General features: G+C 57.8%; 1 protein-coding gene across 7 annotated transcripts in view; it reads right to left on the bottom strand.

Moving 5' to 3' along the window:
• Nucleotides 1–4,597: 4,597 nt before the first annotated feature.
• Nucleotides 4,598–17,247, bottom strand: part of TRAF3 (TNF receptor associated factor 3) — a 118,908-nt gene continuing 106,258 nt past the window's right edge. For all 7 annotated transcript variants that reach the window (XM_004754654.3, XM_045074005.1, XM_045073998.1 and 4 more), the window contains 3 exons: nucleotides 16,252–16,392; nucleotides 11,355–11,529; nucleotides 4,598–10,444 (listed from right to left, as the gene is read on the bottom strand). In XM_004754654.3, coding sequence (XP_004754711.2) covers nucleotides 9,873–10,444; nucleotides 11,355–11,529; nucleotides 16,252–16,392 — 888 coding nt within the window. In that variant the 3' untranslated portion in view covers nucleotides 4,598–9,872. The remainder of the gene's footprint in view (nucleotides 10,445–11,354; nucleotides 11,530–16,251; nucleotides 16,393–17,247) is intronic.

Below are 17,247 nucleotides of genomic sequence, written 5' to 3'. Positions count from 1 at the left end.
CTCAGAAAGTGGATTGCACTGAGGCCAAGGTCCAAAAGAGGCTGTAGAGGGTGGGGTGGCTGGACCGTGGGGAAATGGAACTTTCGGACCCCTCCCGCCCCAGCTGTACAGGCCATTCCCAGAGAGACCGTGCTGTCTGAACAGGGCAGCAAGACTGCCCTGGAAGTGGTGGTGGTAAAGCCAGGACACAGAGGCGGTCACAGCTGTAGCCTCCAGTGTGGGTGGTGGACCGAAGGAAGGTGGCCAAACAGGAGGAGCTGGGGCCTGCAGGCCATGAGATAGTGGCATCCATCTCCCCAGCCTGAAGGGGACGTCCTTGAGCAGCAGCTGGACAGGGGCCCAGATGTGTCCAGCTATCAGAGGGTGGCCCAGAATGGAGCCCGTGCTGAGGTAGGAGACAGGCAGCAGTCCTGGTCCGGACCTGCCCAAGAGCCCCTGGGACACCTCAGGAGTAAAGACACGATGCAGGGCATGGTTGGACTGTGCAGCAGGTGCCCTGTGCACACAGAAGGCCCCAAACTGCACGCACACGTGCCCTGGGTACCCAGGTATGCACATGGGCACACACTGGAATTGGTCGAGACCTCAACTGGAAGTAGTGGAAGTAGCAGAAATGCAAAGTCCCAAGGTGAGTTTTTTCCAGTCACCAGGAAATGCCATGAAGCATCTGCTTCAGGCAAGGCTGGATCCAGGGACCAGCCAAGCTCTTGGTCTCTGGTCTGCCTGTGTCTCTCAGTCTCACTCTGACTTGGCTTGACTGCCCTCGCTGGATTGGTTCCCCTCTGTGCACAGCCCCTTCCAGGTGGCAGGAAAGATGGCCTGGGAAAACTGGACCCCACACCTCCCTGACTAGGCCGCCGTGCATGGTCTCAGCGAGGCCTCTAATCGGTTCCTGTTCCCAAGGCAGCACCAACTCCATGGCGCAGGGTTGCGGAGCTCTGACGGGCCACCTCAGCCCTCCTCTAGTGTGAGGGTGTGTGAATGACAGCCCTGCCGCCCCGGGGCCCCCCACCCAGACCTGCAGAGCCGTGGGAATCACCGCCTTCCTACTCCTCTTCCCCCCTCCCTTCTCTACAGCTCTGGAAATGGATCCCGCCCCAAGAGCAGTCAGCGGCTCTTTCACCCCCACCTTTGTCCCTGATCTGCTCTGTGACCTTGGGAAGTCTCCTGCACATCTCTGGGCCTTCATGTCTCTCTCCAGAGAGCACGATTCTCTTCCTGCACAGGGAAAAGAGGGGTGAGGGCCATGGGGCAATGGAGGTGGAGCCCCTCGTGGCAGGATTTCCCCTTCAAGATTCCGGTCTCCGCATGAAGTCACCTCTCCAGAAAGGCCATCCTGGGCCTCCCCCACTGTCATCATCCTCTGTCCTGGGGCCGACTGGGTACTGCCTGGAGCACAGGGGCTGCCCCAAAAATGTGTACACGAGGAAGGGATGGCTGGCATTACCCAGAGGCAGGGCTGTCACCTGCAGGGCCTGGGGGTCTCAGAGTAGTCCCCGCCCCTGACCTGGCCTCTCCTCTGTGCGCAGCCTTGGGGCTGGGCGTGGAGGGCCAGGAGACGGCCCCCTGGACCTGCTGTTGGCTGGGGAGTTGGGAGATGTACGCACCACACCGTGCTGAGGGAGGGCTCGGAAGGAGCACGGATCGGGGTAGCCAGTGGTGACCAGGAGGGAGCCACTAGGGCCAGGTGGCCGGGGCAGGCCTCTGTGAGGAGGTGCCACTGCAGACAGCGTGTGACACCCGCCACCCTGCACTTCTACTGCCTGGGAGGACCCAGCAGGCCAAGGCAGCACAGAGTGTCCCCCGCCAGGCCAGTGGCCACAGTGGCTGAGACCACGTCCTCCCAGCCCCGAGAGCGCTTTTCCCCGGGCCTCGTGCCACCTGTGCCACCCGAAGGCCAAACATGCCTAGCCCCACCGGCAGCCGCCAGCCCTGCCCAGCCCTGCCCTGCAGCCTGGGGGAGGGGAGTCCTGGCGTGGGCCTCTGAGTTCTGCCTTCCTCCAAGGCCAGCCCTGGGGGTCAAGGCGCAGACCTCCTCTGCGGACGTTCCGTTGGCCTCGTCGCCACGGTGGCATTGGTCACAGATCCCTCGGGGTCAGGATTTAGATTATGTTTGTGTCCACTTGCAGGAAACCCACACTTTACACCGAGCGACCCCATCTCTAGGTCTTCACCCATCTGGGGTGCCGGGAGCGTCCTACAGGGTGAACCGCAGTCCTGGGAGACCAGCAGAGCGCAAGGAGGTTCTCCTGGGGGTGCCACCCCCCTCCCCCGAACTCCATGTTCTCACTTGAAAGCGACCCTGGAGACCGGGCATCTCTGACCAAAGCGCAGTCATGCAGCGGCCTCGGGCATTTTTCCGGGTTTGGTCCTCGGCCTGCGTGGGACGGTCCTGCGGCCGAGTGTGGAGTGACCGCAGGCCAGCAGCATGGTGGGCCTCCGTGCGCTCCTGCACCTCCGTGCCCAGTGAATTCCAGCTCGTCCTCGGAAATCCTGGTTGGAAGGGTTTGGGACACAGGGGCCCCACGCCGTCCCCCAGGGTCTCAGGGCTCACAGCGCTCTGCCCGGTGCCCTCCCTGGTCCCAACTCACCAGGAGAGCCGGGCTGCCCCCAGTGCTGACTCCGGGGACGGAGGCCAAGGCTGTGCTGCCACACTCAGTCCTGGGAGCAGTCCGCGCTCCGGTGGGGGAGCTGCTCCGAGCCCCCCAGCTGTCGCTGCCGGGCTCTCTGCTGCTGGATGGCGCCGGATCCACCGCAGCCTCCGCCTCGGGTCCCCACGGGCGCCTCTGGCTCAGTGCAACCAGCAGGGGGCGCTCTTCTCCCCAGGTGTACGGCTCACTTCCCTTTCTGCACAACTCAGAAACAAACTCCCGAAAGGCTGAAAGAAAAGTATCCAGTTTCTCGAATTCTGGCTGAGTGCAGCCCCTCCAAAGGAGCAGGAAAACCCCGAGTCCATGTGGCTCCGTGCCTGCCCAGCCTACAGAGCCATCCGTGCTGTTGGTCTGGGCTGTCCTCAGGGGGTCTAGCTTCCATGGCGGGATGTGGGGAGGCACCGGCAGCGTCACTCAGGGTCCCTGGTGTGGTTGAGACCACAGTGGGAGCCCAGACCTGAGTGCCAGAGAGACGGTGGCACGCAAGCCTCTCGCTGCAGGGGCAGGCAGACTTGGGAGCCTCTAGGCCAAGGGAGATGGTGCCCTTCTCTGGGTTCTGGGTGTGGAAGCCTGCATTCGGAAGAGCTGGGGGGCCCTGGGCTCCCCACTGTGTGCGCCACTGCAGGGCTGAGGCCATGGGGTGGGGCAGGACTCTCTGGCAGGCCCCCCAGCACCGGACGGCTGAACCAGTGTGACCTGAGAACCACTGTGGACCTGGGGGCAGGGCGCTAAGGCCCCTTCCTGTTGCTCCGGCGGCCCAGCGGGGCTGCGGTGCGGACCCTGGCAGGGGCAGGACGGTGGGGGAGGCTGGACAGTTTGCATGGTCTTTGCATCCGCGCTGGAAAGAAGGCTCCTTACTGGATAATTTGGGGTGCTCTCGAGGGCTTCCTGCCCCTGGGCCTGGTCCTTATAACCACCCAGAGAAGTGCTGAGCTGGGAGGGGTCCTACGGGCTCTCTCACCACCAACACACCAAACTGGTTGCGTGGGGGGCCCTGGCTGGCTTAGTCAGAAGAGTATGCAACTCTTGATCTCAGGGTCCTGCGTTTGAGCCATGCTAGGTGTGGAGATTACTGAAATAAATGTTTTTTAAAAACCTGGTTGCCTGGAGCCTTCACAAGCACCTGCATGGTCAATACTGGGGTGGCCTTTTTTTTTTTTTTTTTTAAAGATTTATTTATTTAGAGGCGCCTGGTGGCACAGTCGGTTAAGGGTTCAACTCTTGGTTTCGGTTCAGGCTCACAGGGTCGTGAGATCGGGCCCTGCATTGGGCTCCGCGCTGAGCGCACAGTCTGCCGGAGATTCTGTGGGAGGCGGGGGTAGAGGGAGGAGAGGCTGAATCTCAGGCAGACTTCCCGCTGTTCGCAGGACCCCAAGATCACAAACTGGGCTCGACCAACTCAGCCAGCCACGTGCCCTGGTACAGCTTTTTAGTAACCGCATTTCAGAAAGGAGAGAGATGCGGTTCTTCCCTATGACAGATAAGGAACTGAGGCTCCGAGAGCCCACAAGCCCCATGGCGGGTGCCGGGTCGGGGGTCCTTCCACCAGGCCAGATGCCCGGGCCTGGGCCTGGCAGGAGGGCGAGGACCAGCGTGTCTGCTCGGGACCAAGCCGGACTTGAGAGCACTGGGCGCACAGGCCTCCCGGACCCGCCGAGGTCAGAGCTCCACCTGCAGGGGAGGCTGTGAGGCCGCGAGGCCGTGTGGCCTGCTGGGTCTCATGCAAACCCAGCACATGGGACCCCTTTGTCAAACATCCAGAGTTCTAAGACTGGGACAGCAGAGCATGAAGCCAAGCGTGAGCCCTTAGGAGCATGGGGCCGTGTGGCCATGGAGGCTGCCAAGGAGGCCACTTCTGAGAGGAGAGGCGGGGAGGACCGCGGGAGGGAAAGGCCAGGGCACACGGCCAGGTGCCTGTGCGAGACGGCGGCAAAAGAAACCCAGACTCCTTAGTCAGATTTATTTTCCTCTAATCAGACAGTTTAGCATTTCAAAGTTTTGCATTCTACACTCTTACAAACTTTAGTTATTAGCATCAGAAACACAAAAACATTGCAAGACCTCAAAACAAATAAATACCAAATAAAACCACACACAATATACAGTAAACAAAAATATAAAACATAATAATGCTATCAGAAAATCAGACATGTTGTTGACTCACGTTAACAACATGATTATTGCTGAGCAATAACTTATACTCTCGTTTTGTTGTTTTTTCTTAGAAGAGTGGAGACACACAGGACGTGAATCACTGGTCACAATCACTTGGAGGGTCAGGATGGGTCCTCACAGCGAGCGGCTACTACGGACGGCAACTTTTAAAACAGGCAGATTGAGAATACAGAGTCAAATGAGAGATTGGCCTTCTTTGGTCTTTGTTTTTGGGCAACAGAACCGAACGAAGAGGTGTGCCATCAGAGAAAGAATGCAGTTCTAAAAACCTGACACAATTGTCTACACGGGCTCACACACGTCCTGGATCACAGGTGTTACTCTAGAGGGGTAATTGCAGAAACCCTTGGAAATAATGCCGGCTTTTGTGTTTACCAATTAGCTCATTTAGTTTGCTGTTGGAGGTTATCGGACTTGCCTACTAGGGGACGGAGTTATAAAAACCAATTGCCACTAACGCAGGAGTGGTACAGCCTTCCTGGACTTGAACCTCTTTCTCAACGCGAGAGTTCAGGAGGGACTCGAGACACAGCAGCGGCAGGAGAAGTGAAAGACAAGCACGGCTAGTGCCACTGAGGCCTCCTCTGACCAGACTGAGAGTCTCCACTCGGGACACACCCTGGGACGCTCCCTATCCCCCCCCGCGGGCCCTGGCTCCCCAGGGACAGCCAGCCCCACCCCCGGCAGACGGCCAAGATGACAGGTCACCTGCCCGCGCGGGAACCACACATGGACCTCATCTTAACTTAGACCCCAGGGGACACATTCTACTTTTGCAGAAAATAAAACTGTCGAGATCTGCAAAACGAAGATGGAAGCATGGTGTTGGGCGGAGAAGCAGATTTGGGTGACAGACCCCTCATTCACCTCTCAAACGCTCACAAGTGCAGAGGAGCTCCTGGAGCTCCTCCAAGCTCTCCGCCGCAGTCTGAGAAAGATCTGGACCGGAAGGAAGAGAACAGTATTTGACAGCTCTGCCGACTCCCTACAGCAGAGGGACTCGCTTCAGAGGGCTGAGGTCTGGGCCAGGGGCATGGGGAGGACTATGACCTCCCGCCCGGCCTGCCCGCGACCAGCGGAGACGCCAGGGGGCCGGTGACCGTGGGGGCGCCCCCCCGTCGTGTAGGGTGAGGAGGAGGTGTGCACGCCGCCCCCAGGGTGTGACCTGCCACTCTGCCCGCCTCCCTTGGGCTGACAAGGAGAGGACCCACGGCGGGGCCCTGCAGGGCCGAAGGGTCTGTCCGGGTACCCTTTCCTCAGCCTTCTGTTTGCCACGACACGGCCCGCTGCTGACAGCGGCAAGCCCCACCTGGGACACGTGGTGAGGGACACGAGGCCCCTGCCTCGCCTCGGCGGGCCGCAGTGGTACAGGGGAGCCGCAGGGGCACTCGCGGGGCCAGAGAGCCCCCTGGAGCCCAGCGGGCATGCAAAGGGCCCCAAGGTGGCAGCCGCCATGGGGACAGGCTTTCCTGGGCTCCGTGGCCCTGTGGGGTCACAAGGCAAGGAAAAACCACAGCGGCAGGAAAGGAAAAGCGTATCTTGGCCAAGAGCTCCCGCACTCAACCTGCGGCCTCGCAGACGCCGCTCCGGCAACAGGCTGCGAACCGGGGCTGGGGCCGCAGCCCTCATGGCACCTCCCCGTCCACCCGCGCGGCCGGTCATCCCCAGAGGGGCAGCGCCTTCCTCCTGCCGGACACGCCTTAGAATGGCAGCAGGGATTCTCACGGTCTCCTCTGTGCCACCCGCGGGGCCGGGACACCAGAAATCCCGACTTCTCAGAGGCCCGGGGCAGCGGGTTTCACCAAGACTCCCTGCGTCTCGGGAACAGACCCTCGCTCGCGCCAACCCCACCGGGGAATCCCGAGCTGGTGCCCACTCACCACGGACGAGCCCCGGGCGCCCCCCAGCCCCACAGACTCTGCGGAAGCTGAGCCAGGGCACGGCCCGGAGCACCCCACGGGGCGAGCACGGCTGGGGCGGTCTTTGTGTCCCCTACGCGGCGGACACGGAAGCCGGCGAGCTCGATTCACACGTGAGACTTGGTGTGGGTTTCTCTAAAGCATTGGAACAGTTTTGTCCTGTCGGAGAGTTTTGTCACTTTTGGGGAATAGGAAAAGTGTGCGGATACGCACTGCATGCGACATGTTTTGTGGGTGGCCGGGACCCCGTGAAGCCAGGAGGGCCGGCCTCCTGGGGCCACAGCCCGAGGCCGGCCCCAGGCGACAAGCACCGGACCAGGGCCTGGAGGAGTCCGGGTGGAAGCCACGCCAGGGGCACCCATCAGGGCAGCACCCCACGCTCAGGTCCTTCAGGAGGCCGCGTTCCAGAAAGTCCCAAGCACACAAGAGGGAAGAGGTACACTGTGGCCGAAAGACCAAAAGACCCCCGCCCCTGCCCATCATCAACTATTGTCAAGCCACAGCATGACGCTTCCGCTGTGGCCCAAGCTCATCCCAGGGAAGTGCCGGCCGATGCCATGTCCTATGGGCTCCCGGGAGGAGGCCAAAAGGGCCCGTCATCTCCCACCAGGAGCGTATCTAGGAGGGGCTGCTGGAAAAGTGCCCCCACCAAGGGACAGAGGGTTCCAGAAGTGCCCCCAGGTGACCCACCCCCAGAAGAATTCCAACCAGGAGAGGCAAAGTACTGTTTGTTTACTAGACTGAGATGTTGCTTATCTCAGATTTGTTGACATTGTCCATATGTTTAGGGAAGGGGAGGAGGTTTCAGGTATGTCCCTGCTGGTAACTCCTGTCCTCAGGAAAGCCCCTGAGGCCGGGCAGGGACCGCCTGGCATCCTCTCCCCGCTGGGTGTCCAGGGTAGAATCAGGGCAGGGTCTGAAGGAGGTCGGGGATGCCTTCAAGGGAACAGGGGTCCCGCAGCACCTGCAGGACGTCCTTCCTCTGTGAACGGGGACACACGACTCCTCACGGCCAGGACTGAGAACACAGACCGGCCCCCACAGCCATGGTGGGGGCGGGGGGCAGGTGGAGAAGATGAGGAAGATGGCTACAGCGGGCACTGGACCGCGGAAGGCGTGGCAGACGCCGGGAGCCGAGGAGGTCATTCAGGGCAGGGGACGGTGCGCTAGGAGGGCACTTCCAGCAGGCACTGGGGCGGAGGCACGCCCAGGGCGGATGGCAGCACCAGAGACACGGTGGGCCACCGGGCACCAGCCCAACCGTCCCCGCACGACCACGGGGGAGCCCAGAGGCAGGCAGTCTGAGGCGCGCGGCCCAGCTGGCCAGTCGCGGGCGCGTCTTTTGGATGAGCGGCACAGATGCGGTGGTTCACACACACTGGTTTTGCCTAAGAAGCACCCGTCACGTGTAGCACCCATCAGTGGTAAGAGCACCCATGGAGCGCGGTGCATAGCAGAGGGGCGCGGGGAGGCAGGGCTCCAGCTTCTAATCACAGTTGGACCATTGAGAGAAGGTAAACAGTGAGTGGAGAAAACGCTCTCTGGGCGGGCGCAGGCCGGACGGTCCCGAGCCCACCCTTCCCAAGAGAACAGTGGTCCCGGGGCCCTGTCACCGAGCCTGGGCGGGCCCCCCAGAGCGGCGGTCTCTGGAATGCTCAGAGGGTTCTGCTGCACGGGGGCGGGGGGGTGGGTGGACTCCCCTGACCCAGATGGGGACCCGGAGAGGTGCTGTGGCTGCTCCCCTCCTGGCCCGGGGGTGGGACTGGGCGGCTCACTTTCGGGGCCCAGAGATTTGGAACCTGTGACAACGGAGCAGCGGAGGCTCCGGAAGCTGAAGAGGAGCCCGGCTTCCTCCGCAGGGACGGGGCTGTCTGAGGGCCTCCGAAGAGGCAGAGACCTCGCGGTCGGGAGGAGAGTCGGGAGAAGCGAACACCTTTCAGAGTTACAGCGAACACAGAGCCGGGGCGAGAAGCAGCAGGGCCCGTCTAAGGCACATGGACTGTATGCCACCACCTCCACGCAAAGACGCCGCCTTCGGAGATCGGCAACACGACGCAGCGACGTGACAGAACGCAGAAACACACCCGCTGCGACCTCCTCCGGCCCCGCCACCTGCCCAGTCCCGGCGCCGGACGCCGACGGTCAGAGCGGTCAGCAAGGGAGCGCGTGTCTGAACACGGGGCAGAATCTTAGAAGCCTACAGGATTTTGTTTAGAACTCCAAAGTTCAACGAACGCCCTATTTTAGGGTGAAAACGATTATAAGTCTGAGAATGATGCACAGCATCGATGAGCAGGTCCCCTTCATAGCGACTGTGAAGTAGTGTCATGGACTACGACAGGTAGTGAGGCTCACATTTCTAACGAGAAATAACGGCAGAGTGAGTAGTTTCTGTCCTATCACAAGTGATAACCAGTGTTGGATAGTTTACATTTTCTTCCAAGAAATATCAGTCTATCAACGTTTTCAAATAAAATGTTTGCAATAACAATTATCTTAGAACTTTAAATTAAAAAATGATTCTGAATTGAGACTTTCAGAAAAGACCTAGGTGTACTTCAGGGTCTTCTGACAAACAAATTATTAAAACAGAGACCAGGTGAGGCCTTAAAAATAGACAATATACTATATTTGAAACAAGATTGCACTCTTGAATTTTAGAATATATCAGAATTGCATTATTATTTCATAAATTCCTCTTTTACTTAACATGCTGACATGTCCAGCTGTCCCCAGGTGTGCGTGTGTGTGCGTGTGTGTGCACGTGTCTGTGTGGTTTTTGGTGTTCAAGTTTAAGGAAGAAAAATCATGGTTCTTTTGTTCAGCATATATGTTTTCCACCTTAATTAACTAGATCTTTAAAAATGAAAATGAAAACCTTCTCTGACAGCAGTATTTATCACGTCGAAGGATAAATAATTCTTCAGAGCGGAGTGTTGCTAGTCTATTAGAAAACATGTTGGGTGTGTCCTCACGCGTGGCTCCTCCCGCCGGCCCGCGGCCACCTTCTGCTGCTTCCTCCGTTCCACAAGGTCCTTTTCTGAGCGCGAGGACCTCGGTGGAGACAGCCGGTTCAAACCCCCGAGGAGTTGCCTTCTGCTCAATCCACCCCCCCCCCAGTGACCTGTCAGGGGTCAGGCAGATCCGAAGTATCCACTATGACTTTAATAAAAATGGTATCATCTTTAATATACGTCCCGTTTTCTAGCACAGTTTGGGCCACAAACACTGGGCAGCCAGAGGCAATATTCATCTCCCCGGTGGGCTTCTTGAAGCTGCTGCTGTTGGGGTCCGGCTTGAAGGCATCCCCTAGGTGACGCCGAGAGGACCCCTGATCCATCAGCATGAGCGTCACTTTCTGTTTGAACGGCCAAGGGAGCAGGGCATCGTACTCTCCGCGCATGATGACAAAGAACAGCGACAAATGCGTCCCCTTCCCCATGCCGTCCCCGTTCAAGTAGACCCTGGCACACATCTTGTAGCCAAAATAGCCCGTGTAGAAGGGCTGGCTGTAAAGAGACAGGGTCTTCCCCATGACGGCTTCCTGCTTCCGCCGCTTATAATCTCGGATCTTCCAAATCAGCACACCGTTGTAGCTGGCGGTCTCCAGGACCTGGAAGCGCAGGTCCATGTCGGCCAGGCGGATGTCGTGGACACTCAGCATCTGGTCGTGCCGGCTCAGCTGGGATTCCAGCAAGCCTGCCGTGGGTGAGGAGAGACGGGGCGGAGGAGGCCCGTGAGTGCCAGGAAGGCGGGAGGAGCCTGCTCCCGCCAACACCCGCACGAGCAGGCTTCTGGGTCGAAGACAAACACCTCTAGGTGTCCTGAAGCACAGGGCTCAGATCCCTGCCTCACTGGGCCCCCACACCCACGGCCACGGCCTGCTGGGAGGCAACACCTGGGGGGACACAGGCCTGTGTGTCCCAGAGCACATCACAGCAGGGCCCTCCCTCCCACTGGGGGCAGGGAAAGGCCACCCTCTTGCTCACCTCCCCCTGCCTTCCAGCCTGACGCTCAGAGTCACCTGCGCCCGGTGTGGCCTCTCACCATGTCATTCCCGTCCTCGGCTTAACCCAATGTTGGGGGGGGGGGGTTTGCCATAATCCCAGTCCCTCTGCACCATTAATCCTTGTCACGCAAAAAATTCAGACTATTCACTTAGTCCCCAAAGCAGAGTCGAGGAATCAGACACGCTGGCTGAGCACACTGCGGGGTCTTGTCTCACTGCTGCTCACTTCCGTCCCTCGAGGCGTTCACCCGGGAGCCTCTCCCTCCCACCCTGCAGCCCCTGCCTCCAACCAGCAAGCCCTGTCCTCGGCCCCGCGTCCACCCTGCACCTCCTCTCCAGCAGGCCGGCGTCCCATGGAGGGGGTGTCCCGGTGGGAGACGTTTCTGTCCCTCACCAAGGCCCCTCTGGCTGGAAAGTCATCACACCTCTGCACGCCGACATCTCTCTGGAAACCACTGCTCTAGGGGCTGTGTGCCCCGTGTGCCACCCACCCACCATCTCAAGCCTCCCACCTGGCCGGGCTGCCCAGGCTCCCAAGAACAGACCAGGATGCACGCTGCCCGCCCCAGACCCCTCCCCACCCTCCCCTGCGGCCCCCACCTGTGTTCCGAGCGGCCTGCCCCGCGCTCTTGTCCACGCTCTCCAGCTCCGTCACGCGGTTCTGCAGGGACTCCACGCTGCTCTTCACGCTGTCTGCTTCCTCCCAGCTCTGCCGGAAGGGGCGGATCTCCTTGTCCAGCTCCTTCAGCTTCTCCGCCTGGCTGTCTATCACTCGCTTCCAAATAGAAGGCATCGGAAAGGTAAAACACAGTTAGAAACCTGCAGACGCTGAGCTTCTCCTGTCACACAGCAGCCAGCAAGGGCCAGCAGCCAGCCCTCTGCCGAGAGCCCGCCCCACGCCCACATCTCCCTGGTGGCCCAAACGCATCTCAGGGGACTCAGGGGCCACAGGTCCCTATCCCAGAGGAGGGGACCAAGGCACAGAGAAGTCTCACCCGCCAGCTGCATGGCACGGGGCCCTACACCACTCTGTCCTAGAGTCTCAGGTGCAGGACCCTGGAGCCACACCTATGGGCCTTCTGGAGGTCTGTTTCCTAAAGGGCCGAGCCATCTGCAGGGGCCGAACAACGTGCGTCTCCCATGAGGCTGCCTGACCCAGGGCTGGAGGGGCCGCCTTGTCTCTGTGGCTACAGGCAGTGCCCTGGAGTCCTGCTGGGTCCTGAGAGAGAGCAGCCACCACCCTGGCACCTGCACAGGGCTGGCCGCAGGCAGAGCTTGATGAGGGCTCTGCAGAGCCTGGCTGAAATGGAGAGCTGATGCCGAGGAGCAGGGCTGGCTTCCCCCACCGGCACAGCGCTCAGGTCCGGTGCCCGCTGGGCCCAGAAGTATGACGGACAAGCACACGGCTGCAGACGGCGAGGCTGCATTTCACCCTATCTTAATTTAAATAATTCAGCAACCCCTTTTCAGCAGAAACACACAGAACGTGTACAGCAACAAGCGGAGGCATAAGACTCACATTCCAGCAGTTTTGAAGGACTGGCGTACCCACCTGGTGGGTAAGCTGGGACCTAAAGGGTTTTGACTTCTTTTTAAGGATTTTATTCATTTACTTGAGGTGGGGGAAGGGCAGAGGCAGAGGGATAAACTGGCTTCCGGCCGAGCGAGGAAGCCTGACCAGGGGCTTGAGCCCAGGACCCCGGGATCATGACGGGAGCTGAAGGCAGACGCTTAGCTTAACTGACTGAGCTTCCCGGGTGCCCCCAGGGTTTCACTTCTAAAAGGATTTGCATTTTTTGAAGTGCAGCCCATGAAGGCTGGGTGGTCTGGCCCCCAGTGAGGGCCAGTGAGTAACTGGGCCACCTCTGGCCCTGACGGGGGAGTGCCCTGGGGGCTGCTGAGCTCACTTCTCGTTTCGGAAGCCTATTTTTAAATATTTCGTTTCAGCAGCTTTGCTGGCTGTTAATAACCACCAAGGAACAAACACGAGAGGCTTGGGTTACTTTTCGGGGGTAGAAGTACAGGGTCATTCTTCCTCTTCTTTCTAAGAAAACCTGATATTAGCTAACACTGAAAAAGAAAAATGCTTTCTGTAAAGAACACCTCTTCCCACACTGACGTCATTTTGTTTAAATCCATGTGTCTGGAGGCATATTTAATTAGTTCATGAAGTCTGGGCTCTGGGGGCAGCACTACCAACCCCCCCGCCCCCTGAGCCATGATGTATTTCTGACAAGCCCCTGCAGGGCTCCCACAACCCTACCCGTCATCGCCACCAGTCGAGGTACTGGGGATACCCGTGTGTTTACAGGGAGGTCGATGGAAACCCTTGTCATCAGTGGTGGCTCTCAGGGATGCCACTCTGTGGCCTGGTCCTTGTCATCAGTGGTGGCTCTCAGGGATGCCACTCTGTGGCCTGGTCCTTGTCATCAGTGGTGGCTCTCAGGGATGCCACTCTGTGGCCTGGTCCTCACTGAGTGAACTGCACACCGGCCTGGGACAAGCCAGCATCACCCCTCAGCTTCATGCCCGTGGGATAAAATGGGGGTGACACAGAGGGGCCTCCTCCCCAGCACCTGACTGCTGTGCGCGGGGCAGTGGGCGCAAAGGCACGTGGTGACCTCGGGGCCAGAACCGTGGGTGTGCAAGGAGGGAGGGCTGCCGCAGGGCCCCGGGCGCCGGCTCAGTGACACAGAGTTGGCACATGGGGCCGGGGGCAGGGGGACGCGCATGCACACTTGCACATGCTGTGCACACAGACAAGGTTCCACCAAGGGTGCTCACTTTAAAGGAGCACCAGCCCCCCTCGCCCAGCAAGAGACGATGTGGTGGTTCTAAACTCCTCTCCTTTGTGTACGTGCTGGCGAGTCAAGCAGAACACGCCACCGAGCACTTTCTCTGCAGAATGCCGCAAACACGATCTCATTCCTCCCGGGTGGTCTACACGCAGCTGCTGTCATCTTTCTATAAAAATAGACCTTAAATGCAGGTGTAGGCTGCGTGAGAAAAAGAAGCCAGGCGCTGAGAGATGGAACCGACTGCAGGCAAAGTAAATAAATCCTAATCAAAAGGTTCGCTGCCGGAGCGTCAGCCCGTCAGCCCGCGCAGGGAGCACCCGGGGGCTCCACCACGGTCCCTCTTCCTGCCCCTTGCACCGCCCAGTCCCTGGGACCTCTGTACCAAATACTGCGCCAAGGGGACCATGCGGGGGGCGGGGGGAGGCTGGGGAGGGACAGTGCACCTCGTGGCTTCAGTCCCACACCCGGGACTGCAGAACGACCAGCTCCTCTAACCTCTGCCAACAACAGGGACACAAAGTAAGCGGACATCTAGGTGGTCTTAAACACGTTCTTTAAAAAGAAAAATATTAAGAAACTGCCCTTCTTAGGCCAGCAAAAGCAAACACACTCTTGAACTCCACTCCCGCTGGCCAGCTCTAATCACATCCCTGTCCCCGTGTGTACCCGGGGCCCTCAGGAGTTCTGCAATCCGTATGTGCTGCCACCGTCCCCAGGGTCTTGGGGTGTCCTGGAGAATCCGACAAGGGAGGTAACAAGTCTGGGGTCACTGTGGTGGTCCCAACGCGCAGGGCTGGGGGAGCAGGGAGGAGGGCAGGGGAGGGGAGGGCGACAGGAAGGCTTTGGGATGAGGAAGGAAGACCGCGGGGCACCAAGAGCCAGGCTCAGGGTGGACGGTGAAGGCTCTGGAGGGACAGTGGCGATGTGCCCCCAGGCCAAGCGTGCTTCACAGACTGCCAGCGCCTCGGGGGGCCAGCCACGGAGGTCATCCACCCACGTTGCCTAAAGACAAAGAGCCCTGACTCTGCGCGCAGGGCCAGCCCCACAGCGAAGCACAGGCTGCCACCTCTGCCATCACACCGTCACCCAGAGGGGTTCAGTCTTCAGAAGCCGCTGGCAGAGGGCGGAGCACTGTCCCAACGCACTTCGCACTTCGTAAGATCAGGTGTGGCACGCGCAGGCATCTGCATGCCTTTCTCCCCGCCCAGTCTGTTTCCCGCCATGCCTTCCTCTCCGTGGAGAGGAGCAGTGGCGAGTGGCCGCCCTCCTACTTAGGACCCATCAGGGGCACAGACTGGCTGGCTGCTCAGCCCCCACGCTCTGGGCACCAGCGACCTGCTTTCCCCCTTCCTTTCCTAGATCTCAGTTTATTCCATCACCAAAGTGTTCAAATATACATCATACACGGTAGAACGATTAAGCTCTACTAAAAAGTAAATTAAAGTAAGTTCAAATTTTTGACCCCGGGAGAGGGGGAAGTGGCAGAGGCAGGTAGCGTAATCAGAGGTTCCGACAAATGCCCCGATGACCTCATGACGGAGACCCTCACCTTTCTGGTTATAAAGGATGCTGTACAAATGAACCTACTACCTACTCATTCTTCTGTTGCTATTGTTAAGGGGATTTTCCAGTCTAGCTTCAACTTCCGTGTCCTTTCCACGCACGTCCCAGAGCCCCAGGCCCGCAGTTAGGCTGCCAGCAGCTCGGAGCTGAGTGGGGCCTCCCGAAGCACACTCCCACGGGCACTCGCCGGCAGGAGGCCTGCTGCTGTTTCACATGACATACTTGTTCCAGCTTGATTCAATACCAGTGACTTTACCTTTCCTAGCACAATCTATTATTTCATTGTGTTTTTCCTCGTCTCTGGACAACCACAAGGTTTTAACACAGATGAAATTAATTTAATAAATCGCTATGCCATTCAAGCCACTATGAGTAATCTCTGATGGTAAAATGCAAGGAAAGATATTCTCAAAGACTCCGTGACTCTGAGCTCTTGGAAATAATTTATCTTCCAGATAATTTAAGGAAACACACCTAAGTAAAAGCACTAAAAAGCCATCTTGGAAACACAGTAGTGATTTTTCCATGGGGGGGGTGTGATACACGTGGGAATCAGTGTAACAGACGTACGGCGTGAGGACACTAGTGTGCGGGTAAGATCTGCAGGAACAAGGTACTGGCAAGCACCTGTGCTGATAACAAATGAGAAGCAACATTCTAATGAAGGCTCTTTACCCGATCACCTTTTCTCAGAGCAGCAAAGGTCTGCGCGTTTGCTCTGAGGGACATCTGAATCACTGTGGTGAGATAAAGTGGGGTACGTGTCGCCAGAACACTCAGAACAAAACAGATCGGCTTCACTTCACTTCAGGAAGTGAAACTTTACACATAACTACTCTTGAACAATATGTAATCTTAAACAATAATAAAAACAGCTAGTTTTTTAAAACGCAGGCTTTAAGTCTGACTTCACCAAGAGCGAATCAAAGACACAGAGGAGAGCCAGTGGGCTTGCTCTCCAGGGAAAAGTGGGAAAGAAACAGTGGCCCAGGTCCTCAGTCTACACTTCAGAGAAACAGGCCGTCTGTTTAACAAAGGTCAGGGCTTTTGCTCAAACAGCTCCCTGAGAAAGTCTGGAAGGAGAACACAGACATGCTCCTCACCCTTTGATCCAGCCACCATCTTAAACTTCTTACCTGTAAATGAAGTATTTTGGATTCATTATTTCGGAGCATTTCCTTTTGTCTCTCAATTTCAATTTCAAAGCTACATATCTGATTGTGCAAACTTTGTATGCTCTTGTTTTTCTCTACACTTTCGTTCTGTAGCAAGGAAACCTGAAAAAGAAATTCTTGAATTAAGGAAACAAAAAGTGGTTTTATTAATTAATGACAATTACAATGACAGTACTTGCATTTTCACAATACAGGCCCTCTACTAGCTCCCTGGAGGAAGCTCCAGGGGACAAAAATCCCTTTCCACAGGAAACGGAAGTCCTGGTAACGAACAGGAAACCCTACACTCTGTGCCCCGGTAATGAACTGCGGTGAGGCAAAGCCCAGCAGTAGCCGCCTTTCAGAACGAACGGGACACGCTTTCCACAGTTTTTGCTGAAAAATAAACCTTCTACCAGAGTGGCTTTCAAACTGACCAGGAGACACGTTCTCACCTCTCACCCTGCGTATACAGACGTGTGTGTTTGTGTGTACCCGAGAAACGGGTATCCCAAAACTATCCTCGCCCTAGTCATTTCCACGTGTCCTGGTACTTTCTCTTTTATTCTATTTTACTTTAAAAAGAACTAGTTGCAGCCCAGTGATTTATCTCACTTCCACCAGTGGGCCTTCTTCTGAACTTTGGAAAGCTCTCCCAACACAAGGGGAAAGCACAGAGAGAATAACAAAGCTACGTTCGTGCTTCACTTACTCCTTCAGGCTGACAACGAGCCCTGCAGCAGAGACCCGGAGCTGCGGAGCCCGTGTGCCCGGCCTGTGGCCCAAGAAGACCTTCCAGGAAACCGAGTATATAAAGACAGGCAACACCATGTCAGCCCAGGAAGGGCCTGCTGGGGAGCAGTTCTAAACCCACTACGGACCTTTTCAAAAATCTCTTTCTAGGAAATAACTAGCTCCCAAGAACCCATTTAACTTGGTCTTAAAAGCCCCCGGGTGAGGAGTCCGCGCGCAAGTCTG

Source organism: Mustela putorius, unplaced genomic scaffold (genome assembly GCF_011764305.1).
Source record: "Mustela putorius furo isolate JIRA1106 unplaced genomic scaffold, ASM1176430v1.1 tig00000129_pilon_pilon_pilon, whole genome shotgun sequence".
In the NCBI taxonomy this organism is placed as follows: Eukaryota; Metazoa; Chordata; class Mammalia; order Carnivora; family Mustelidae; genus Mustela; species Mustela putorius.
This window is presented reverse-complemented; position numbering and strand designations above follow the sequence as displayed.